We start from the raw sequence: 24950 nt of genomic DNA, 5'->3' as shown, positions 1-24950 counted from the left end.
CTGAGAGCCTCTCAGCGTCTGACCAAGACAACAGGCCTCCGCTCCCGGCTGCGCTGCGTCTCCGCTCGCCAGTATTTCGCGTGTAGTAAAGATGACTCACCCGCTGTAATCACTGGCCTCTCTAATTGAAGGATGTTCTGGTTTAATGTTCTGTGTATGATCATAGGCTTCCATCACAAGTCAGGGAATTATTCTGTGTTGTGTGTTTGTGTGTGTGAAGGGCATTTCATCTCTCTCAAATTGGGCTTTTTTCCTCTTTCCTTTTACACCCTCTAATTCCTGTCATTTTCAAACGCCTGCCGCTTTTTCAGTGTTTAGAAAGGTGTGTGTTAGTAGATGAAAGAGAGGAAACGGTGAGGTTAGGATAGGATAGTGAGCCAGACTGCTTGCAGAGTGGCCTCTGCTCCATGTACACAAACATGACAGTGTGTGCGACCGCCTGCTGCAGCCATTCACTCACACAATAACCTTATTTATCCAATTAACAGATAATAAGCAGGCTGATTTGGGGCTGTTTACACTGTGTATTTGCTTTAGGCAGGGAGAGGTCTGGGTCTCTCTGCCAGGTTGCGGAGACACATGCATGTGTAGCAGCGGTGTGTACAAGCAGGAGTGGTCGGCGCGACGGTGGCATTGTTTGCCCAAGGCCTGATGCCTTCCGTATAGATGTGTCTCAGGCCGGGCCCTTGTCCTCTTCTCTCAGAGAGGAGATTTAAAATGGTGAAAGACACAGAGGGCTAATTGATCCAGCCTCACTGATCCAGCTATTTGTGAGGAAGAGGGAGAAGGGGGAGCGAGAGCGAGAGCGGGAGTGCGAGAAGAAGGAAATAGGGGACCTCCTATTAAGTAGTTCGGTGATTAGTGGGCAGGGGTTGTTTACTAAATACTGTGGGGTGTTATTTTGTTAACACGCCGCTGTTTGGATCTGGAATATGTGGCTGAAAGAACAGGAAATGAGCTTTAAAGATTGCTGTTGATTGTCAATCGCTAATACCCACTTGTGTGTTTGTGTGTAAATGGCAATATGTTTACATTGTGATATGATAATAAGGAAGCTGCTGAGAGAGTCTAAACATAAATTGTATTCAAAGAGATTGCATTGTGCTGCAAACATGCCTCTGTCCACATCATTTGACATTCCTTGCTTTTTAAAATTTTAAAAACTGCAACTTTAACACCTTTTGCAGTGTTGATAAAAACCAAGCAACATTAGAAAATCCTCTGCTTCCTATGTAACATGTACCTGTCTCAGATTTGAGGGAGTTAGAACAACAAGCCACAGCATTAACGTGATACAATCGTTAAGATTTGTCTCCGGACTTCTTTCTTTCATCTTTGTGTGTAAAGCCTCTCTCGTTCTGCGGTGGTCACGGTGGTGGGCAGGTCGTGATAAAATGTGCACCTTAAATCTTGTTTGATGGCCCCTCAAAGGCGACCTGGCCTTCTGGAAATAATTTTGAAGGTTGAAGAGCACAGTATTAACAGATTTAATGTAGCTATTGAGTGAATTGCTGGAGCACCATGTCAGATTGGACCAAACGAGAGAGACAAATTGCACAACAACAAACAGCATGTGTTGATAATTGTGGATTTAATTACGGACAAGTGCAAAATTTTAAATTGTACGTGAAGCACTGTGTGCTTTTTTTAATTTGTCACAGTAAATCTAATTTGTTACCAAATCCAAAAGTGTACAGTGCATCTATATAAAGAAATGTTAATGTAGAAAATAAAAGTAATTTTTCATAATGCTTCAGTGTGTATTTTCATTAGGATTTCTGATGCTGTAATAATAGATTTAAACAAAGAAACGTTCTTCTGTCACTCAGAAAACAGCTTTTGAAAAGTGCCCTCATTGTTGAAAATTACACCACTACATTACTACAAATGTCCATCGATTTTATCAGAAATGTGCAGTGCTTGTCTTATCTAAACTACCTACTGCATGAAAAAACACAAAGCTATTTAATGTTGCATTTTGTTGGCAGCCGTCATTTTTTCGTCCACGTATAGAGACGCAAGTGAAGTGTAGCATTTGGTAAACTGTGCCTAATTCCACTCACATCTGTGTCCAATTGTTGTCTGCATCTACATTCTTTGAGAGTGGATTTATTTTTCCTGGGCCACCATGTGGATTCAGCTGACCAGCTTAAGTGGGGATTAGTTGTTTTAAAGTTAGATTTTGATTAAAGCATTGTTTTTCAAAAGTTGTAACTCACAACACATGGCTTACATAGACTGTAAAATTCAAAGGACTGTGGATTATGCCCTATGAAATTAATATCTATTAATGGTGACACAGCGAGTGGAGGACGGAAATAAACAAAGCACATTCACTCATATTTCATCCTATTTGGTCATCTTTGGTTTGATTATTTTTATTTGCAACAATAGAATTTAAAATCTGTAAATACTTTTAAACAAATCTGTTAAAGGTTTGCAGGTGATATAACATCTCCCATGTGAAACTGCTAACTCTTAACTGAACAGTGACGAAATATGAAGCAAAGGTGAAGGAAACGAGTTGTGCCGGGTCAGCCAACCTGCATGCTGAGATGATCTATGCTAAAAGCTTGGCTTTGGCTGTGTTTACCTTTGGAAACGCAGGCCTTGAAATAAGTAAAGCGAAACAAAAGAGCCAGCAAACAACCGTGAGTGAAGCGTGTTGTGGCACTTCTTCTTTTTTTCCTTCTCTTGATGACACTTGCAGCGCTTCATCTCGCCTGGCTTTGTTCTTGTTACCTTCAAAGACCTGGCAGTTCAGGTTGAACTAAGGAGCACATCAAAGATGCTGAATGCAGCCCTTTTTAAAAACAAAACAATAAATATTTAGCGGCGCAGAAGAAAGGCTTGTTTTTTGCTTTTAAATCCCTGCCCCCCTCCTCTTTATGTCTCCCATCTTCCTCGCCCCCTCCTCCTCTTTCTCTTCACCTGGCCGGTTTCACCTGCTGGCAATGGCTGAGACACGAGCGTGGTAATGGCTTCATTGGCCTGCACTGCTGAACAGAAAAACCAGCCATCACACACACACACACACACTCATCACACCACATCTCTCCACCACTTCCCCCAACTCTGTGATCACTGTTAATGTGGTGTGGCAAAATGTGTTTCTCTTTCGTCTTTATTGCTCTTACCTCTGCGGACTTTCTTTTCCATTGATATTTTTGTATTTTTTTTACACTCCCTCTGCATGTTTTATTGTTGGAAAATGCCAGGAGGAGGCACTGCTGTTGTCCGTAGCTTCAAAAGCGAGAATGAAAGAAATATAATTTTTTTTTGTTGTTGTTGTTGATGTACCATAAGCAGAGGGAGAGTCGGCAAATTGTAAAGCTGAAATGGTATTCATGAAGGCTTTGCCTTGGTGTGAAGAGCAAAGCCTGTTGAAAAAAAGAAGAAAAAAAAACTTAAGACCATGCAGCTCAGGTTACCTTGGCTCATGTAAACAGTCAGCCATTAAAAAATCATGCCAGCGTTTTTGAAAAAGGGCTTTATATGTCTTTCTCCGTTTTCCTGACCAGTTGAATACCTTTGACCTTTTTTGGACCCTGTATTCCCATGGTGGGCTGGTCAGGTCTAATATAGGGTTATAGCCATGCAAGTATATGGCTTTGCTTGATGTTTGGAGGGAGACGAGCAAAGCAGGAGTGGACAGCAAAATGTAACTGTCAGCTAAAGGAGAGTAATAGAGGCATTCGTAGCGTCATAGGAAACATATGTGGCTCCATATGCTCTCCGTGTTCTTGTTTCCAGTCTCGTTCATTGTCTGAGATGCACCACTGATCTGGGGGCCTCTAAAGTGCCCTGCGTTTGTAAGTGTGTGTGTGTGTGCGCATGCATTTACACCACTGATCTGGGGGCCTCTGAAGTGCCCTGTGCATATGTGTGTGTGTATACATGTAGACATACAGACATGAGTTATGTGTGCTAAAGAAAAAGACATTAAAAAAAAGGAAAAAAGACATAAGCATGAGTTTTTGTGTTGCACAGAGAACGAAAAGATTTATTTGAAGTCTGTGTGAGTTTATACATTATTCTCTGCCTCTCTGTCCATTGTGAATAGGCTGTGAAGTTAGGAAGTTGTGTTTCTGTGCTGCTTCATGGCCCCAGGCTGGGGCAGGCCCGCTGACGGTCATTAGGACCTGTCAGTATGCTGGGAGGGGGAGTGCTGATAAATTTCAGATAGTGTCAATTGCAGATGAAAGATCTGCTGAAGATGCTAGGGGTGTCACGCTTGACTTGCCTTTGCTCAACAAGTCCCATCTTCCTTCCAGCAGCAAGCTACCTCAAGCAGGAAAGCGGGCAGGCTCTCCCACCCTCTGCAGCCGCTCAGCCCCTGCTCTCCCCAACCCTTCACCCCTCTGCCTACCTTCACCCCCACACCCGCCCCTCACCACCACCACCCCCTTCCTGCTTACCTTGGCTAAGCCGCTTTGCATGTTGATTGGGGGAGGGCTAATCCAGTTTGCAGCTGTCGTAGACCAATGATGAATCACCTTTCCGTCATTTGGCTGTGCTCCCCTTGCTCAGGGAGGAGGGAGGACCTGGAGGAGGAAACAACAGTGGAGTAGGGCTGCGGCTCGGAGAGAGACAATGTGCGCCTCTGTTCCTCCAGCAAGCCCTCTCTTCCCATTCTGCTCCAGAACAACAATAATGTTTTCTCAGACAAGCCTTTTTGTGACATGGATGGCTCTAGACTGTGACATCGAGCTGCAATAACAAGGAGCGACTTTGTTTCTGCTTAGGGCAGGTGGAGGCAGAATACAACAAGGGAGTGTGGTTTGTGAGGACTCAAAGCCATCTAGGTGCAGGTAAGAGCACAGTTGAGCCAGTGCCAGCAGCATCAGAGACATGTAGCTCTCTGCGTGGCATCAGAGATTGCCTTAGACACTCTGCTAAACAACTGTCAACTTCTCTCAGACTTACTATGTTGTCTGATTGGAGATAGCGAAGGCTTTTTAGCCTTCAGCTAATGAAAAAAAAAATGGGGCAAAGAGAAAACAGGATTAAGTAGTGAGTGTGAAACATAGAAATAGGATTAATTTATTCTGGACGATCCTTAATGTGTTTATATTTGTACCTCTGTGTTGTTGTATGCTTGGAGGGTGTGATATTTTTAAGTGGGAAGTAAATTAATATACTTCAGGGAAAAGGACAATGCAGCTTCCATTATTGGAGTATGTGTGAGGAAGAGTGGCTTAGCCTTTTTGTGTCAGTGCGTTTTATGATTACTGTTTTTTTATCACTTGTATGTTAGTGTTTTTGGTTTGTAATGTAATGCTTGAAAATATATATTTTTCAGTTAATAATTAAATTGGACTTGAACCGCAAGAAAGGACTATATTTCCCAAACTGAGCTGCAAAGTATCATAATATCATAACATTATAATATCATCTTAAATAGAGTAAATGCATATCATAATTTAATCGTTTTATCTCATAATTCTGGTTTCTTCGTGCCATCTGATAGCACTCAGACTACTCAAGAGTTACTTGAGCATTTATCTTTGTGGCCTTGTGTAAAGGGCCAATGTGCATCAATAGCAGAGATACTCTGAGCCCTGCAACATAATTGGAAATGGCAGAATAATGTACAAAACATTTTGTCTTAATTTCATTTGCAATGGGAACAGTGGCAGAGACAAATGGGGTCTAGAGTTTGTGGCCGTACTTTTCGAATCACTCGTGCCTTCTTTCTACTCTATTGTCTTTACTCGATCAAATCCTTTGAGCGCACAAATGAGTAGATAGAATAATGTTTTCAGTGGCGTGGTCTTTTGTGTAAACACAGAAACAATTAAGGAGCTTGCCAGAGCAAACACATGCCTCATGAGCTTCTCATCTGCCCATCACTGAGGCATGGGCTCTTATAATCAAGCAGAGTGCTGCACGTTTAACAGTCACATTAAGCAGTGCCTCAAACCAGCAAACATCTGTTAACAGTCTTCGATACCACACAAAACGATATACACTTAAGGCCATTTTTGCTTTTAGATACAGCTGAGCAAATTGACAGTAAACACATTGCATTCACGTCGTGTAAAACGATGACTTGCAGTGAGATTGTTGTAATGAGAGAAATCAAAATCAGAAACATCATGTCAAAATGTTTAGTATTCATATCATAACTTGCAGTTCCACTCTGTGTTTCTTTGTGTGTGTGTGTGTGTGTGTGTGTGTGTGTGTGTGTGTGTGTGTGTGTGTGTGTGTGTGTGTGTGTGTGTGTGTGTGTGTGTGTGTGTGTGTTGGCACATTTTGCCTTGTATATTTCTTCCATTTGCATGTGTTAATTTTTCCTTTGTCATTTGGCATCACATAAAAATGTCATTTTTGTAACTGAGTTGAAAATGCAAGTGGTGCAAGTACAGTGCAAGTAGTCGGTCATGCTAAGATTGCGCTGAATTGCAGATTTTAAATGTAATTTTGATAGAATTTTTTTTTTTACTCAGGAGCTCATATAGTAATTACTTTATTGTTACTTTTTACTAAATTATTATCTCTATTTTATTTATCTAAATCTGGACCACTGGATTATGCATATTGTGTGCACTGCATTGTGCATCAGAGCTGTGTGTCTTCCCTGAAACCAGAGTGATATGGGTAATTCGATTTGGTGTGTGTGCGTGTGTGTCTCGTCAGGTCTATGGAAATGCAGGATCTAGCCAGTCCTCACAGCCGAGTAAGTGGAAGCAGTGAATCTCCTAATGGTCCCAACCTCGACAACTCCCACATCAATAACAATTCCATGACACCCAATGGCACTGAAGGTATGTGTGTGCTGCTCTTCCTTGTTGGTTGCTGTCTCTGTCTTCTGTTCTATTCTAAAATCTAAAAAGTGCTGAGACTGGTAGATATTATGATAGAAACCATACTGTAACAGTCAATGTGAAATTGACTTTTTAATCTGGCAGTAATTCAGTGTAGCTAGCAAGAAATATAAGGGAAGTGTTGTTGCAATTACTTTTTTTTTTGTTTTTTTCGGTAAATTACCAGTACTTTTTCAGTGATATAGTGTTTACCAATTTAGAGAAAGCACTTGATTTTTGCTGGTTTGCAATATAGATTATTTTGGACCAGACTATTTGCTGCCCTAGCATTTCTAGCTCAAATGATTCAGTGCCATCGGTAGTTGTTTTCCAGCGACTATTAGCTGTTTATTTAAGTAACCATGTAATTATTCAAAGCCCACAGCATGGAAATGATGGAGTTTTGCATGAGGTCTCTACTGTACATAGTTATTTACTCAGGTGATTCACCTGTGCATAAATCTGAGCCTTTGTTTAGTGAAGCAGTCATGCACAAGGTTATTAAAAACATCTCCCCTGTCACGTAATCTTTAGGTTAGCCTGTGCTTTGAGCTCAGGGCTTATTTTTTGTTTATTCACAACACAGGACGCGTAACATGGTGCAGACTGTCATGTATCCCTTTTGCCCATCTTTCTTTCCCATAGGTGATAACATCACAATGCTTACCACTGCAGACTGGTTGTTAGGTTCTAACTCACAGTCCGCTGCAGGTTTGTCTACTTTTAGTGACACAATGAAAGGACAATACTTGGTGTTTTCCCCACTTTTCAGAATGAAAGCATTCTTTGTTGTTTATCTTTTTGAACCACCAACTTTACTCGTGAAGAAATTTAATTTTTCCTCATAAATTTGTCAGCTGCAAAATTATAAGGTTGCCTCAATTATTGTGCCTTTCATTCAGAAACTCCTTGGTATTTGCTGTAATTGTTATCTTGTTTAAAGCATGGTTTGACACCGACTGGAGTCCATTGTTAATGAATGGTCAGATTGTGAACTTGCATACTGTGCATTTTTTTCATGTGGACATTCCCTGCTGTTTTCTGAATACAGTGGTTATTGTGTGCTCTTTGACCCAAGTGTGTGCTAGTTTATGCATGCACCTTACCATTATTTTTTCATCGGTGTGTTGTTCAGAATTGCCCCTCGTCTACATGTGTTTCTGCGCTGAACGAGCATAGCGGAAACATGTAAAACATGACAGCAAATGGCTTCTTCAACCATGAGGGATTCCACTGAGCATGACGCCCTTGCCCACATTGTCAATTTGTTTTGCCAAAAAAAAGGGAAAAAAACCTCCTCCAGCTCGCCTGAAGTGAAATGGATTGATTTCAAAGATTCCTGAGCTGTCAGAAAGCTGTGAAATTGTCTTTGCAGATCTATCACTGAGCTGTAAAATGGAGCCAAGGTCAAACAGCGTTCGCTACACTAGATTTTATACACCATACATTTCCTTGACATTTCAATTGTGCTTGTACATCCCTGCAGAGGTCTTTTATATTTGTGATTCATGCTACATTTAAGTACTGATAAACCTCTAATTTATAATTAAATGTAAAAAGGTAATGTAAGACCTAACAATTTGATAAGTGGAATGTAATATGAAATGTAAGTCTGATTTATGTTACTCTTATTAAATAGTTAACATGCATTTTTAAACTAAATTCATGAGCTTTAGAAAAGGAAATGACTCAACACTCTTTCACTAAACGCTTTTCTCCAGGTCCAACAACAATCAGTGATAAACTCTGTTGTACCAGCCGATAGTACATTTAAAAATATATATCTATAAACCATTTGAACTGATACAGATGTAATAATTAATAATGCCTTTAAATGATTGTAAATACTGTTGGAATGTTGTTTGACTCCCTCCACACTGCGAAGTTCTGCTTTTAATTTAATACATTTTTGCTGTATTTTCAAAATGTAATTTGCTGAATGTGAAAATCTGAAAGCCTGAAGTAGTTAGGCATTAATCTGATCTTTTTTCATTTGTCTTTTTTTTTTTTTTTACATACTTGATTTGGTGCATTTGGTGACAATGTGGCTTCTTTGTTTGCAGTTAAAACCGAGCCAATGAGCAGCAGCGAAATCGCCACCTCGGTAGCAGACACCTCTCTAGACAGCTTCTCAGGATCAGGTGAGGTTAGAGGAGGGAGGACGGGTGTGTGTGTGTGCGTGTGTGTGTGTGTGTGCGTGTGTGTGTGTGCGTGTGTGTGCGTGTGTGTGCGTGTGTGTGTGTGTGTGCACGTGCATATGTCTGTTTGTGTGTGTATTTGAGTGTGTGTGTATGCGCTCATGTGTCTAGCTGCCTCTCAGACACACACAGCTGCAGAACTGATTAGTGAGAGATGAGCCTCGAGATGGGTGACTGATAAGCCGGGCCCCAGGAAGTGTCCCTGCAGCTAAAACACCAGTATAGTGTGTGTGTGTGTGTGTGTGTGTGTGTGTGTGTGAGTGTGAGTGTGTGAGTGAGTGAGTGTGTGTGAGTGTTTAAGAACAAGCGACTCTTACCTTACCTTTGTCAGCATATTTATATGCTGTGCTTGCTTGCACATGTGTGTGTTGTGTTGTGTTGTGTGTGTGTGTGTGTGTGTGTGTCTGTGTGTTAGCAATGCTGGTTCCCATGCCAGTGAGGACTGAGTTATGACCTGTAATGCACTGAGCCTGTCTGTCCAGTGGAGTGACATGGCGTCCCAGTGGCCCTCGCTCTCCACGGGCTGTTACCCTATCGCCCTGTCAGAGCCAGGGTTTTCACACCCTCCTCTCAGCATGGGCAGATCACACACACACATAAACACACACACAGGGGCATCGCTAAATAAAACCAAGCCACCAGAATATAATGAGCATTGTAGGAATTGCAGAAGAAATAACCACTAATGTGATAATTTTTCAGCTTATTTCTTTTTTCCACCCTCACCAGTATCCATGTCAAGCTGCACCACTCTCTTATATTTTCTGTAAACATGTATTAATAGTACTGCATCCAACTGTGCATGGTATTATCTTGCCGCTAATTTTCCTGTATTTCCATAACTGTTTAACTAAGTACTTGATACTTTACACTAGAAGCGCATAAATCACTGCGCTGACTTTTGTCTCTGACAATATTAATGAAATTTAGAAATCTTATACCCCATATCCTCCACGGGGAAACCCAAAGCTCCGTTCAGAAGAGCTGGTTTTGTCCAGTGGCAGGTGCTGCTGATGTGGGAAAAGTATTCAATATTAATAACGTGTGTAAGGGGTTACAGCATACAGTTACATACAGTTAGCGCTCCCCCGCAACCAAATCCCTTATTTTACATGTCACGACCAATTAGACAGATGTTTCATAACTGTGTAGTTTAATGCAAGTAGTGCGGCAGACTTGTGATTGTTGCCTGAATTGTTCAGATTTTTAAATTAATTTGATCAAATTTAGATTAAACTTTAACTTATTCATTTATAAGTTGCTTTATTCCAAATTTAGATATTAATTTGCAATAAATTATTAGTTTGTGTGTGTGTGAGATTTTTTTTAAATTTTGTTTAGATTTTATTTGTTCTTCTTCTTTTTTTGGTAGGTAACATTAGCCACAAGACTAATATAAATTCACATTTTCTTGTTCATAACAGTGTATTTGAGGTGTTGTGAGATGATTGAAAAAAGCCCCATGTTTGTCTTCTATGAATCTTACTGCAGATTCAAAACAAGCGTGCTTCTGTGAGTTATTTGTGGCTGAACCCTCACAAGTTAACTGCAGCGTGGAACCACATGGTCGTGCGCTTAATGAAGGAATGATTATGCAGTAGCACTCATTACCTGCAATCAGTGGTGTCACTTCCAATGTGGTTGTGGCTTGAAAGGCCCAAGGCAACCAAAGCTACAGGCCGAGACTGATTCAGACCATCCTGTGTATGTTTACACCAGCGGTCGTCATAGTAGCCCAGAAGTATCTCAGAGATACATGGGTCAGCAGAAAAACCTGATGTTCTTACCTGATTATTTTGCTTCATTATTGCTCTCCGGTTTTCAACCTTAAATAAGGTTACCGAAATAAATAGAGTAATGCTGTGTAATTACTGTTTCCTTGGAATCCAGAAGTTCTATTGGCAAAAGATAATATTTACCTTATTTCTTAATGTTTAAATATGTGCTTGCCTCTTTTCTTTTTAACTCTCCTCAGCTATTGGAACCAGTGGCTTCAGCCCAAGACAAACTCACCAGTTCTCTCCACAGATTTACCCTTCCAAGTAAGGCTTCTTTTATTTTTCTTTAAAAAATAAGCAGCATCCAGCTTCATTTGGATCTTTAATTAGATCCTTCTGCTCGATCGGGGGTTTTCAGTCGGCTTTGTTTGCCTGGATGTCTGCAGCTTGCGCACTCTGAAATCTGTTGTAATTATTATCTTGCAAAAATTTCCTTTGCCATTTATTGTTCTTTCACTATGTATATGAGCTGTGCGATGCTATCTGCCTTACAGCTTGGCCCAGTGTTTAAAATGAAGTAGCACAATCACAAGGAATTGGTCAGTTAGCAGAGTTTGTGTTATGGTTTTAGGGGTAAAACATGGCCCCCTTTTTTCCTGCCTTCCTTTCTCACTTTTGTCTTTTGTTTCTTTTCTCAAATAGCAGAACATATCCGCATATTCTTCCTACCCCTTCATCCCAAAATATGGCTGCGTATGGGCAGACGCAGTACACCACAGGAATGCAGCAGGCCGCAGCTTATGCTAGCTACCCCCAGCCTGGCCAGCACTATGGTATCCCAGCCTATGGTAAGATTTCACTAATGCACTTCATAACCTCTTGTCTTGCTAAAAGATGCATGTCAATAATGTTGATGCTCTTTACATTGTATACTTACACAGGGGGAGAAAACTACTATTACATTTTTTTTTCCTTCCCAATGGTCAGGACCAAGGCCTCACTCCTAACAAACCATTTTCCCACAATTCCTCCAGTAAAGCAGGAGCGGCAGAGATGCTGACTTGTTGTTTGGTGCCTGCATATTCTCTTCCATTGCAGTAAAACTGAATTTGCTTGTCAAGCTGTTCAGATAGATCCGAAAGATTAGTGATAAACATCTGAAAACAAAAACTGGTTTCCTCTGGCATTGCAAGAAAAAGCACAGAGTATGTGGCTCACTGAAGGCTTTATTTGTCCAAAGTCTTTAGAGTGTTTTGACCCCGAAAGACTATCCAATATGTGGAGGAATTTACACTGTTTATTTGAATGGAGTCCTGCAACCTACCGCTGCATAGAAACTGCATCGTGACTGAATCAGTGTAAGCAGTGGCCAGTTTAAGCTTAACTCACAAACAAAAGCAGAGTGTATTACTTGTGCATCTCTTCACAGATGACCTATCTTAGATGATCATAACAATAATACTAATGATCGCATAAAAGTCAAACAATCGTAGCCAACTCTTTTGCAGTGAGACAGAAGCCAGTGTGAGATAATATTTCTAAACAACTGATGAGAGTAAAAATCATGTAATTATTGCTTGTTCATTGTGATTAGTGTGTTATGCTAACAAACAGAGGCTGTGTCCCTTTGCTGTGTAATTTAAACCTGTGTGTTGACTGTTGTCTGTGCATCAAACCGATCTGGTGTCACTAACTGATTTAGGTCCATTGTGGGCAGGCATAAAGACGGAGGGGGGTCTGAGCCAGTCCCAGTCCCCTGGACAGACAGGCTTCCTGAGCTACAGCTCTGGCTTCACCACACCACAGACGGGACAAGCCCCCTACAGCTACCAGATGCAGGGTGAGGACATCTTTGTGAACCCTTCATCTTTTTCTCTGTACATCTTCGCAAACCAGTTTGGGTGTTGCTATGGTTTCGAAATGCAGCACGAGATGCCATCACCCTCTCTTTAAAGCTGGCAGCATATCCACTTTTACAGTTATGACATGTTTGCATCAAAACAGCGGAAATGGCTAACATCATGAAAGGTTTACAAAAATACAAAGCAGATTTTGATTCACCAGCAATCTAAAAATACAGTGGGCATCTGGTTGCTGCTGTGTTTTTTCCTCTTTTGTTCTCTCTGTGTATCTGTTTCTGTCCTTTGAACTTCACTGTCAAAGTACTCCTCTTCTTGGGCCTCCCTCCAACATTATCACAATTATCACTTATCACTTTTTTCCCCTCTGTCGTCTTTGTTACTTTGACTCATTGCAGTTTTTCGGCCAAGTGTTCCTCCTGCTCAGCCCGACCAAATAAGGGTTTTTGTGCTCCTTTTCAAAAAGATTAGAGAAAAGGGTCTCTGTCCCTGGTTTAATAGCATGTAGAGCCAGACTGATTCACAACACGGCCCTCTCCCTCACCCCAAAAGATGGTTGCATCCCGGCGGTCGTTATGTGCAGCCACGACGGCTGCCTCCCTCTCCTCTCCTCTTAAAAGAATCAACACAGATGGAAAAATGGCAGGCACTTAGGAGGCACCAGCCATGTCAGTCCTCACTCCCCAGCCTTTGTTTTTCTCTCCCTGTGATCATATTTGTATTTTTTTAAGAGCAGAGACCGTAGAGATTTATGGCCTTGAAGCCGATAAAGATGAATTGTTGTGCCCTGCACTCCCCGTCTTGTGCTCCCTCTGTCCCCTCATACAGTCTGTTTAAATGTAGATCAGGCCTTCTGCCATGTAGTGCTTTTAATACTTTCTGGTTGTATTGGTTGAAAAAAACCCTCTGCTCCACCTGCAAGGAGAGTTAACTAACAGCATAGTCTTCATGTTCCCTCCTGCAATAGCTAATGTGTGACAGTAGAAGCATCTCCACATGTTGTTGAAAAGCCTCCAGCATCTCACAATAAATAACGCCAGCTCAGCAGCAGATGTGGCGTGGGGAAGCCTCTTTTCCACGCCTCTTAACCAAATACAGTCGGCCACAGCCGGAGTTTTGCAGCACGCAGCCGAGCGCCTGAAAAAGGAGAGGCAGCGAGAGGGGATGGGAACAAGAGACAGAGAATGTGCGGCAGGATGAAGAAGCTGCTATCCTGCCCTTAGTGGTTTAACTCACGATGACAATATTATGTGCCCATTCATCAAGTATTATGCTCTTACTCTGACTTTCTGTTTCCCTTCATCCGTTTCTGTCTTTCCCTCACTGTCTCTTACTATCTCTGGCTATCAGATGCCCCATGTAGCGTTAAGTGCGTTAGTAATTGGCAGCCATGTTAGATGACAGATTGACCACTATTCTGGCCTTGGGTTCTCTAACTGTGGATCTGGCCCTCCGCCATACCATCATCATTGCTCTCTCTGGCCTATTGATCTGCCTGGGCGAGGTGCCTCAGGCCTGGGTGTCCCAACCAAAGACTCTTTTTTTCCACATTTGATACTCCCCCTCTCTGTCAGTGTCCCTTCCACCAGCCTGTGGCCAGCTGTCAAGGCGGAGGACGATTAGATTAATGCTTTTGCTCTTTGCTTTCATGTCCGATGCCATGGAGCTTTGTGTGGGCGCTAAAGTGGTGGCACCAAATCGTGAAGGGGGCAGGCGTTTTTTTTATGTGCCTCAGTTTTGCAGCCCCTTGTGGCTGTTTATGTGGTGCATCTCATGTGTTGTCACAAAAAGCCTAATCCTTCAAAGGTGTGTGAGGAGATGGAGAGATTGTGCTGATGGTGGGACTGAGCAGATGCTAATTTGGTGAATAATTGGATTCCAGCATTCTGTCCCAGTGGCAGTACAAGCTGAAGGAGCTGAAGCCTCAGTTGCCTTTTTTAAAAGGAGAGCCCCATCTGGACTTGATAGCCTATTCCCAAGTGGGGCATACAAACTTCTGCTACAAATATTGTGCACTGATGATAGACATAGCCCGTGGCAAGGAGACTGATCAAGCAAAGCAAATGGACTTCCAATTGTGGAGCCAGAAGGCAGGAGGGAAGGAGGAGAGGAGGGAGGGATGATGTCTGGTCTTGAGTGAGTGAACTAACTGGAGCAGGACAGGGGGAGGGAGAGAAAACATGCCCCCTGGAGAACCACAAGACCCCCTCTTTCTCCCCCTGCTATAACCAGCACCACCACTCCCAACAGCATGGGCTCATTCTCACTGGGCTAGCAGGGGTCCCGTCGGCTTTTATGTGGCTCCTTGTTCTCCACAGAGCAGCCCTCAAACCCTGCCAGTGAGAGCTTTTATGACTGTTTGAACTGTGCGTTAGGCTAATTTGTTGTCCTTCGCAGACCCCTCCTCGTCTCTGCCTCATTGTTCTGTCGGACTTTCACTTGATGTTGAACTTTCTGCGGAGAACACAAAAGTTTTAAAATTCCCCCCGCAGGCCTTGAAATATCAAGCAAAACAGCAAAAAGAGAGAACAGCACTGATGAAAATAACCGGTAGAGGCCAGGATAAGGAACACAGTAAAAATCTTCTGTGTGTGTGTAATTGTTGGAAGCCGAGAGTGAGAAACTGCACAAATAATTAGTGGATCCTGGTAATCTTGGGAGATTTGGAGGTGTTTGTTTCTTTTTTAACCACTGTGCTGGGTCCTTAGCTACCTGACAAGGCTAAACACTGCACTACGTCTTCTGTTTTCCATGCTTTCCTCCATACGGTGTCCTTCACGCCCCCCCGGCCCACTTCCCTGATCCTTCCCCCTGTGCTGAAAGCTGCTTCACGTTTGTCACGGTGTGGGAGGGCCCTCCTGATGGGGCCAATGACCAGAGGATGAAAGGAACTCCCTCTGTTTGTCTCTGGGAACAAAGGTGTAATTACGCTCCATTTAGGAACAGTAAATTTATCTTCCCCTTCATTTTCACTAAAACTACGGGATATTTTTCTTGCTACGGGGGAATCACTGTGGTAATAAGTGAAGGCGCTTTTTTAAAGAATGCAATGGTAGTGCTAATTAATAGTATGGAGAAACAATTTGTATGAAAAGAGACACGTAATAAAGCCCAGGGGTCATACTTGTAAAGGTTGCAAGCACTGCCATGGCAGTTTGGTGCAAAGACTTTTTTAATAGATTATTTATAATGAAATCTCTGAAGCCTCTTTTTCCAGGGAGAGAGAAATTACTTCCCAAAGTTTTACTATTGTACTTCTACTACTATGTAGTTATAAGCAAGCAGAATAATCGACATACACCAAGCTGCGCAAATAATCATATAAAAATTATGATCAAGGCTTTGGCCCCCACATTGAATTAAGCTTGAGTGGATGCAATGTTTATGTTTTGTGCCTACTCTAATGCATCAAATCAAGCGCTCCCTATGCACAGCTACATTCTCTGACTGGGTTTTGCTTTGAGCACTTTGTGATTAACCGCTCTTTATAAACATGGTTGTGGCTGCAGGCAGGAAAATTTCTACTGAAGAGGCAGCCTGTTGCATTTTCTTTTAAGGGATAAATCAGTTGTATTTGGCAGTGGCATTAAGTCTGATAATGTGAATCTTTTCTATGATAAGAATTGTCAATTTTTAGAAGACATTTAATTTATTTCAAGATTTATAGAGCACAGTATACAAATTAAGTCAAATTAAGTGCAACAAATCTATTTGGTTTTCAAAGATAATTTTGCTCTCAGGAAGGAGCTAAATGATTGGGATCATTTTAGCTTTAATATTCACAGCTCTCTCATGCTTACCTTGTCACCCTGCTTCCTCTCCACCAATCTGTGATCCCCTATATGCTGCTTCTCCTGCTGTTCTCTTGCCTGACATGACAGTGCAGGTGGACGCCGCTGAAGAGAGAAGTCGTGCCCCCGAGGGCCACTGCTGCTCCTCTCCTCTATAACTCATGTTATGTATATTATAAAGCCATTAGATGCTATCAACCCCCCTTTGAATGATTTAATTACCCAGGAGGACCATCCTTTGAGCAAGTGAAGAGGAACATACATATTCATTGGGGCTGGATGTCAGCAGCAAACCCCCCTCCAGTGCTACTTACTGCGACCTCAGCCCTTCGTCCTTATACATCTCTGTCTCACTACACCGCCCATGCACAGCCCCTCTGGCACCCTGATGATCCGTCCCAGTGCATCCACCGTTTCCAACCCCTCCTTCACCCCACGCCACCGAAGCACACAGCAGCCTCTTGTCTTCCTCACATTGTGCGGGCTTGGACAGCTTTGGAAGCAGGTTCTGTCCACCCCTCACCCCTCTCTTCCCCCCTCCGTCATTCATCAGGCCTGATCCAATCACTGATAAGGAAAGAAGAGGAGAAAGATAAGGCCACTGTTGGGAACACTCCCTCAGGCCTCCCTCTGTTCACCACCTCAAATAGTTGTTTCACAAAAGACTAACTTTTTTCCCCCTAACAGTGTGCCATTTCATTTGTGTCACTTCACTGCTTGCAGCTTTATTAATGTTTTTGTTATAATATGGCATATACATAACTCAAAAGATCAATTCTTATCCCCTAAAGGTGGCACTTTCACAACAACGTCAGGACTGTATGCAGGAAACAACTCCCTGACAAACTCCACTGGCTTCAACAGCACACAACAGGTATCTGTGCCCTTCCTTCAGCTCATTCTGTTTCTTGATGTGGTATCTGTATGCAGCTATCAGTTTATATAAGCCTGAATTGCAGACTCATTCCCAACCTGGAAATCTTTAGGAAACATGCATACTCAATATGTTACATTTCATCCGTGACATATTCAGACATAAATCACTCAGGATGTCAAAAGCTTTGTACGCAGGATTATCTACTGTACCTCCCCCGGTACAAATGTCTTATGCCACAGAGGAAAAGGAGAGAGAAAAAAAACAAGACAGATCGTTGTCCAGATGTAGGACAGAACAGACATGTGTTTGCATTTATGTTTTGGAATCTGCACTGTAAAGTAGCAACACTGGTGCAGGGCATATCTCACATTACTCTGCCAAACATCCTGCTTCTTCCTCAACTCTGCTACCTTTTGTCTCTCTTTGCCTCCACCTTTTTGATCTAAATCTCCCCTCTTGCACCACATTGTACATATCTTTCTTTATCTCTCATTTTTTTCTCCACTTGACGTGTCTTTATCCAAATGTAACTTATCTTTTTACCATTTCCCTACTTTCTGAACAGGACTATCCCACTTATCCAGCCTTTGGCCAGGGACAGTATGCTCAGTATTACAACAGCTCACCCTACACTTCACCCTACATGACAAGTAACAACACCAGTCCCAGCACGCCCTCCACCACCACCACCTACACCCTGCAGGAGCCACCCACTGGCATTACCAGCCAGGCCCTCACAGAGAACCCTGCAGGTAAGAGTCAAACTGCAGGCAGCAGGATTGCCTTGTATAACATGAATATCAGGAATTTGATCCTGGACTAAAAGTTGCTCCTGATAAGAGAGCATGAGCTAAATGCCAAAAATCTTTATTTGTGCTAACCCAAATGCACAATATGAGTAGGAGATGGTCTCAGTGAGTCTACTGCAGTGTGGCAAGCAAGAAAAAAAGTTAAAACTGAAATCATTTGGCAATCAAGCACTGACTGTATCTTTATAAGTCAGTCGAAATTTTATGACTCTGTGTACAGTTGTCATCAATCAACACCAAAGACATTAGGCTTTGACTAAATGTAATTTCATACACAGTCGTCTAATTTAGATAAATGGCATATTTGCTATTTCTAGTTGGCATGTACTCTGTTACCTCTTGTTTATTAAATCAGTATGGAGCACAGCAGCTTTTATTATGTATTTTTGTTACCTGTAGGCCTGCATAATCACTAAAAATGTCCCCAGGAAGCTGTCTGTCCTTTATCATGACAAATGGATGCTCACACTTCTTTGCTAAAAGCAAATAATAGCTCATCTTTGATACACTCTTTTTATACTCTCCTTCTTCCTTCTTTCCTTCCTTTCAGGAGAGTACAGTACCATCCACAGTCCATCAACCCCCATTAAAGATTCAGATTCGGATCGATTGCGGCGGGCCTCGGATGGAAAGTCACGTGGCCGGGGAAGAAGGAACAACAACCCATCACCGCCGCCTGACTCCGACCTTGAGGTAGGGTGAGCCCGCTACCTTGGCGACAGACAGCCTCGCCCTGTCTGAGGCACACGGGCACTAATCCACTTACTATATGGCTGCCACACCAGCTTTAACACTTGATGGGCATTAATTGTTAAAGATTTGATTCCTTAACTATAAAAGCATTATTTATGCATTGTGGAATATATGACATCACTAAACGCACATCTTGTATAAAGTTCTCATGTATACCTCGTGAATAAACAATAAGCCATGTGATTAGGTGACTCATCACTGAAGTGAATAATATATACATATTGTAGTCATCAGACTGGACGCCAGCTGTGACTAACCATTGCACCATGAGCCATACAACATTTTTGATAGTAACCATACATCAAAATAAACTCTTGGTAATTCAGAGGGCTCTTCATTAGTATGATATGAATTTGAACGAGGTTAATAGCGCCCATTATAGCACTGACATCATGCCGTGTTAACATATCTAGTTAATTAGTTTGTCACTATTGATTACTTTAATGTACAGGGCAGGGGATGGAAAGCATGTGGTGGGGTGATGGGAGGAGTGTTGCGGTGACCAACCCAAGCAAATGGATCCTGGTCCCTGTGGCGCACAAATACACGCTCCTGGCCTATTGACCAGGAGGATCACCTTGCAGCCCTACAGAGTGCACCATTGATTTTGCCTCTTTTCTCTCTGTTTTTCTTTGTTTCTTTCTTCCCCCTCCGCACCCCATCTCTTCAGCGAGTTTTCATCTGGGACCTGGATGAAACAATCATCGTTTTCCATTCCTTGCTTACGGGTTCTTATGCCAACAGATATGGACGGGTGAGTGACATCAGACTGTGGCAGTAGCGGTGCACTTTATCAGCAAAACACATAAATATTAAAAGAAGAAAAAAAGTATCAGAGGCTGAGGGGGGGGTGGCCACTGAGCAGAGGATAGATTTCACTGTTCCTTGAGCCCACAGTGAGAAGACAGAGCAGAACTCAATGTACAGATAATTGTTTCTTTTTTTAATAGGTCCAATGAGGCTTGGCAAGTATTTGACTGCTCTTTGCAGCTGTTGGAGCTATGCATGGCTGGTTGGGGCTCGGCTGTAGGGGCTCACAACAGTTGCACTCTGGATGTCTATTGACACATCTTAAGTGTTCCTTTCTCCTTCAGAAATGCCACATTGTTAGTTTAATTAAGTGCTTCTCAATCCATCCTTTTCAGGCAGGGATCTCCCTGGAGACCCTGGCAGGAGACATAGTCCACCAAATGCAATTCAGTCAAAACTCTAAAACTCTAACTGGAGCACTGAGTTTCCCTTAAACTTGCTTTCAAATATATTACATATGTATATGTAAATATCAACAAACATATAGCATTATAATTTTGGAAGGTCATTTTCCATCCCGTGTCACTGTGTGCACTGAGATGAAGAGTTTACTTTTCCAGGCTTTGCTATTTGTTGTTCCATGTAAATTGCTTCTCTAAATTTAAACTTTCAAAACAAACAATTTGGGAAATAAGGCAGAATCCTATTCTCATGGTTTCATTGAGGTCGTATAGCTTTCAATGTGTATCATCCGCTCTTATTTTTACATTTATATATAGGACATCATTTAAAAGCAACAAGGAAATCTTTAAGATCTGCATTTTATTTTGTCTGAGAGCAGCATTTCTAATCGCCGGTTGTTTTGACTATGAAGGTGTCTGGTTTTGAAGTCAAAAATGACATATTGCTCCTCATATGTCAGAGAGCTTAGCGTCTGCGACCCGTGCTCTGTGCCTTTGTTCTGGTATGAGGGGGTGTTTGATGGGGGCACTGTTTTGTTTTTGGGGTGAAAGAGGGCTGCCCCACGACCCTCCACTGTTTATTTACTTTATTCTCGGCCCTGCATGCTGGGTAAAGAGAGAGCCGAGCCTTAGGGAGCCGTGGCTCAGTGATGGGGGACTCTCCAACCACACACACATGCATACACAGGGTCTCCAGTGTGCTCCTCTGAAACAGGAAACACTCCTGACTCCATAAGGGCCCGTTCCATCAGAGCTCATATAGGATGTGACAGCCGCTAGAGTCCCTCTCACTCTCCGTTCTCCCTTTTGTTCCCTCTTTTCCTCCTCCTATGCTCCTGTCAGTCCCCTTTTTTTAACCAAAGTTTATCTTCCTGTCATGCTCCAACCTGCTGACACTATCACATTAAAGCAATATCTTAAGAGGGAGACATGCTTACTCACAGCAACCTCAAAGCATATCAGAAACACAGATCTGTAAACGACCTCAGAAAAGAAAGTGAAGCAGACCAACATCCCCCACAACCACTCATCCACCACAACAACCGCTACCCTCTCTTGCCTGCTGCCTGCCATTCATGTCATCTCTATCTTAGTGGCATAAACAGAAAAGTTAACAAACAGTTTTCCCTCCTAGCTGCTCTGAGCTTACTATAAATAGATGTGTATCTGAGTGAGTGCACATCCACACTTTCTCTCACTCACTGTGACCTCCCACCCACTCTCTCTGACTTTTTTTCTCCCTCTCATACACACATAAACACACTGCTGTTCTTATCAGCTCTTTTAATTGGCATCAAGGCAGCTCACCCCCATAAAGCTGATGGCTGAGGCCAGCTGTGCTGCTATTGGGCTGGCCAGAGCTGGAGAGCTTAAAGTGGGTGGGGATGGGGGGGTTGTTATTGGTAAGGGGCTCAGAGAGAGAGAGGGAGGGGGGGCTTGGCGCCCCTGTGGATGGCACTGACATCTCGGGACAGGTGGTGCTGAAGCAATGACAGCAGCAGCACTTTGGCCTTCTGGCCTGCTTGTATTCTTAACTCTCTCACTGACTGATTGTTTAGATTTAATTGGAGAGGATTCACTTGCGCCGGAGAAGACTGCCTTTTCCCACCAAACCAGCCCATAATGCTAAATCACCCAACAGCGGCAGAGGCTGGGGAGAAGGAGCTGGTGGCACGCTGATGTGGGAGGCTAATTATTTTTGATGAATTCTGACTGAAAGATTGATTCGAACTGGGAGGTTAAGAGGAAGGAGAAAGCCTTGAGAAGTGGGGATTGAGCTCTACTTGTGTGGTTTGTCCTCTGTCATTTTAGTGAAAACGTAAGCATTGTGGGCAGTGACAGCTAATCAGCAGAAAGCTCAGGTGTGTCTTCAGGTGGTTTAACTCTGTAATCCCTGCTTCTGGTCCTGCCTGGCCCGTTTTAAATGCAATCTCACCCAGCTGCAGAAAATCTCCCTCTGCACTCTTCCATTGTCTTTCTTCATCCTTTGCTTGCTGAAAACAATCTGCTGATTAGAGATTTAAGATAAAAAGGAATTTGTGCAGCAGCAAAAAGCACTTCAATTAGTTAATTAATTATAATATGTTTTGTTTGTTTTATCTCTGAACAGAAACTTAATAATTTTATGGACAAGCACATTTTCTAAAATAAGTGTTTGCAATTTTGTTAGCATGGAAAAAATAATAACACAAATCTTTTATCTTTAGATAAGATTAGATGTTTATGAGGAAAATGCACTGAAGACTTTTTGCCTATTCATTATCTTTTTAAAGGGAAAATCGCATGCATTGTCACAGGCTCATTAACTATTTACATTGTAGTTCGCTTCTCTCTAGGTATTATCTTACAGACAGTGTACCCTATCACCATTACAGCACGTCTCATATTACTGACAAAGATCAAGATTTAAGGAAGAATTGCAGTTGCACCCACTGCAGGGAAATGTCAGTATTTATTTAGAATTATTTTTGATATTAAGAAACACCTTAAAGTGGTTGCTTCAGGGGGAATTTTGTTCATCTATCACCTAGAGAGCAATCAGACGATGCATGAGCACAAGTATGTGGAGAATGGGCTATTTACAACGAGACTGCGACCCCGACTCTTCTAAATCGACCACTCCTTCTGAGAAGAGACATGCTTTTACTGCATTCATTCAAGTCTGTGGCATTTCTGATGACTATTCTGGTCCCTTTCGGAGGGGTCGTAAACAGAGGCTGAAACTTTCAAGTCCGCCTAATGTCTTCTTTTATGGGAATAGCCTGCTGAGGAATTTAAAGAGATTCTGTGTTAATTGAGTGACTCAGAAGGAGCAGCGTTATTTATTGTTTCACATTAACTCCTTCAAAATGGAACAACATTACCTAGATTTTTATTTGATCTGTTTTTTGTCTTTTTCAGGATCCGCCGACATCTGTATCATTAGGCCTGAGGATGGAAGAAATGATCTTCAACTTGGCCGACACACACTTATTCTTTAACGACTTAGAGGTGCGTCTATTTGTGTGTGTTCGTCTCTCTTCTTTAAGCTTTCTTTCCCTCTGCTAAGTTCCTGTTACTCAGAAGTGCCTTCTATTCACATTGTGATGGTTGTAATGGTCAGAGCAGTTTATATATTCTAACAGGAGCTTAAGAACAGTCCATTAAGATTTTAGTAAAAACACCAACTGATTCATAGCGTGGAGCCTGTTTCTCAGTTATCATTCTCAAAGTGGTGAAGTATTACCTTGGAGCCCAAGGGATACCATGAATTTTACATGTGCTGTCAGTCTCCGTCATTCCTGGGTCACCAGCCCTGCCCCCCAGCCCCCTCCTCCCTCCCACTCCCATAGCGGCCAGCTCAATTTGTTAGGCTCTAGTGTTTCTGTGGCCGCTCCGTCTGTCTGAGTGTCATGCTGTGTGCTTGGTGTCGCTGTCCACCTACACCACAGACCCCTCCGTCACAGCATGAAATCCCCTGCCGTCTCCCCCTCCCACACCTCTTTGCCCCTGTGATTCATGTACAGCTAGTGTAAAATCTGCCCCTGGGGCACAGGAATAGAAGGATCAAGGCTAGGGAGGGTGTGTGTATGTGGGTGTGTGTGTGTGTTGTCTTGAGTGTCTGCTTCTCTCTGTACAGAAAAGTGTGTGCCACATTTGGTCATACATACACACTCATGCATAGACATGAAGTGCACCCACTACCCTCTTTCCAGATCCAGATGTTGAAACTATCAGTACTCATCACATTTGGCAATAAACAAAGCAATTTAACTCAATGTTGTTTCTCTCAACTCTAGCTCTATCCAATTCTCTGTCTACAATTTTTATTGCGTTTTTATCTTTGCGATTTTTATCCTTGCCTCATCCTCTCAGTCACTGTCTCCCAGTGAATCTGATCCCACTGACCCAGCTCCTTTCCTCAGTGTCCTGCTTTATGCTGACCTCACAGTAGAGGAAATGTTTTGTTTGATACTTAAGTGTGAAGAGATCTGTGGCCGGTCTGCCAAGTCTCATTACTCACCACCATGTTCGGCTGTGTTACATGAAGCAAACCCAAGAAGGAGGAAAAAACGGGAGAGAGAGAGACACAGAGGAGGAAAATGTTCATACTCTTCCAGACAGACGAGTGACTGAGATCCCAAACACAGTCATCGTGATCAAAGTTAATTGGCTGCAATTGGCTGGTTAAATATTTCCTTATGCCCCGAACCGTGTAGAATCCATCGTAGCTGCACTTTATTTAATAGATGTGCCCCAATCATTTGAAAAAATAGTAGTTTGTGACAACGCTTAAATGTGGTTTCACTCAACATCTGTCCTGTGTTTTGATTTCTTTTCATGTGTGATGAAACTGTTCACAGATGAATTGGCAGCTCAGACTGCTTATAAAATTATTTAAAAATGCAACGCCTATACTTCTCCTGTTTTAACTCAGTAACAAAATTACAATATTTTGTTTTGACACTTTAAAGCTTTAGATTATTTTCTCCAGCTAAAACTAGAGTAACATTATGACTGAAATAGCAATTTGCGGTCTAGAGCAAGATTATCTTAAAAAATGTCCAACGTAAGGACCTCTCTGCAGACGCTGCGATGATTGTCACTAACAATCATACCAGAGGAGGAGTGACATTCTCTTGAAGGCATATTGATCTCTCCTCTTAAACTGAGCTGGGTCAGCCAGAGTGTTAAGTTCTCAGCAATGCCTAACCAGTTGTGCTTCCTCTCTGCTGATTAACAGTCACCCATCTCAGATAGAGCTAAATAGAGTCCAACTATAAATACCGCAGCCAGCAGCAGTTATGTATTTAAGCATGTGCAGAAATGCATATGGTCCATCTAATTTAGTCTAAGCCATAAAGGGAGACCCCAGAGGCTGTGCAGAAACACAGGTGCAGAGTTAGTGTGTGTGTGTGTGTGTGTGTGTGTGTGTGTGTGTGTGTGCG

The 24950-nt window shown here is 42.5% G+C and overlaps 1 protein-coding gene across 7 annotated transcripts in view; it reads left to right on the top strand.

Annotated features, from left to right (window-relative positions):
• eya1 (EYA transcriptional coactivator and phosphatase 1) overlaps nucleotides 1-24950 on the top strand; it is a 39694-nt gene that overhangs the window by 1152 nt on the left and 13592 nt on the right. The window contains exons 1-12 of one of the 7 annotated variants that reach the window (XM_041961045.1): nucleotides 4587-4811; nucleotides 6640-6767; nucleotides 7452-7517; nucleotides 8870-8947; nucleotides 10980-11046; nucleotides 11428-11570; nucleotides 12425-12562; nucleotides 17164-17246; nucleotides 17815-18001; nucleotides 18609-18751; nucleotides 19482-19565; nucleotides 22924-23013. In XM_041961045.1, the coding sequence (XP_041816979.1) occupies nucleotides 6644-6767; nucleotides 7452-7517; nucleotides 8870-8947; nucleotides 10980-11046; nucleotides 11428-11570; nucleotides 12425-12562; nucleotides 17164-17246; nucleotides 17815-18001; nucleotides 18609-18751; nucleotides 19482-19565; nucleotides 22924-23013 (1203 nt within the window). In that variant the 5' untranslated portion in view covers nucleotides 4587-4811; nucleotides 6640-6643. Of the gene's footprint in view, nucleotides 1-4586; nucleotides 4812-6639; nucleotides 6768-7451; nucleotides 7518-8869; nucleotides 8948-10979; nucleotides 11047-11424; nucleotides 11571-12424; nucleotides 12563-17163; nucleotides 17247-17814; nucleotides 18002-18608; nucleotides 18752-19481; nucleotides 19566-22923; nucleotides 23014-24950 lie in introns of those variants that run through there. The other 6 variants (XM_041961046.1, XM_041961043.1, XM_041961044.1 and 3 more) reach the window with 6 other exon arrangements.

The sequence above is a fragment of the Chelmon rostratus genome, chromosome 20 (assembly GCF_017976325.1).
Source record: "Chelmon rostratus isolate fCheRos1 chromosome 20, fCheRos1.pri, whole genome shotgun sequence".
Lineage (NCBI taxonomy): Eukaryota > Metazoa > Chordata > Actinopteri > Chaetodontiformes > Chaetodontidae > Chelmon > Chelmon rostratus.
This window is presented reverse-complemented; position numbering and strand designations above follow the sequence as displayed.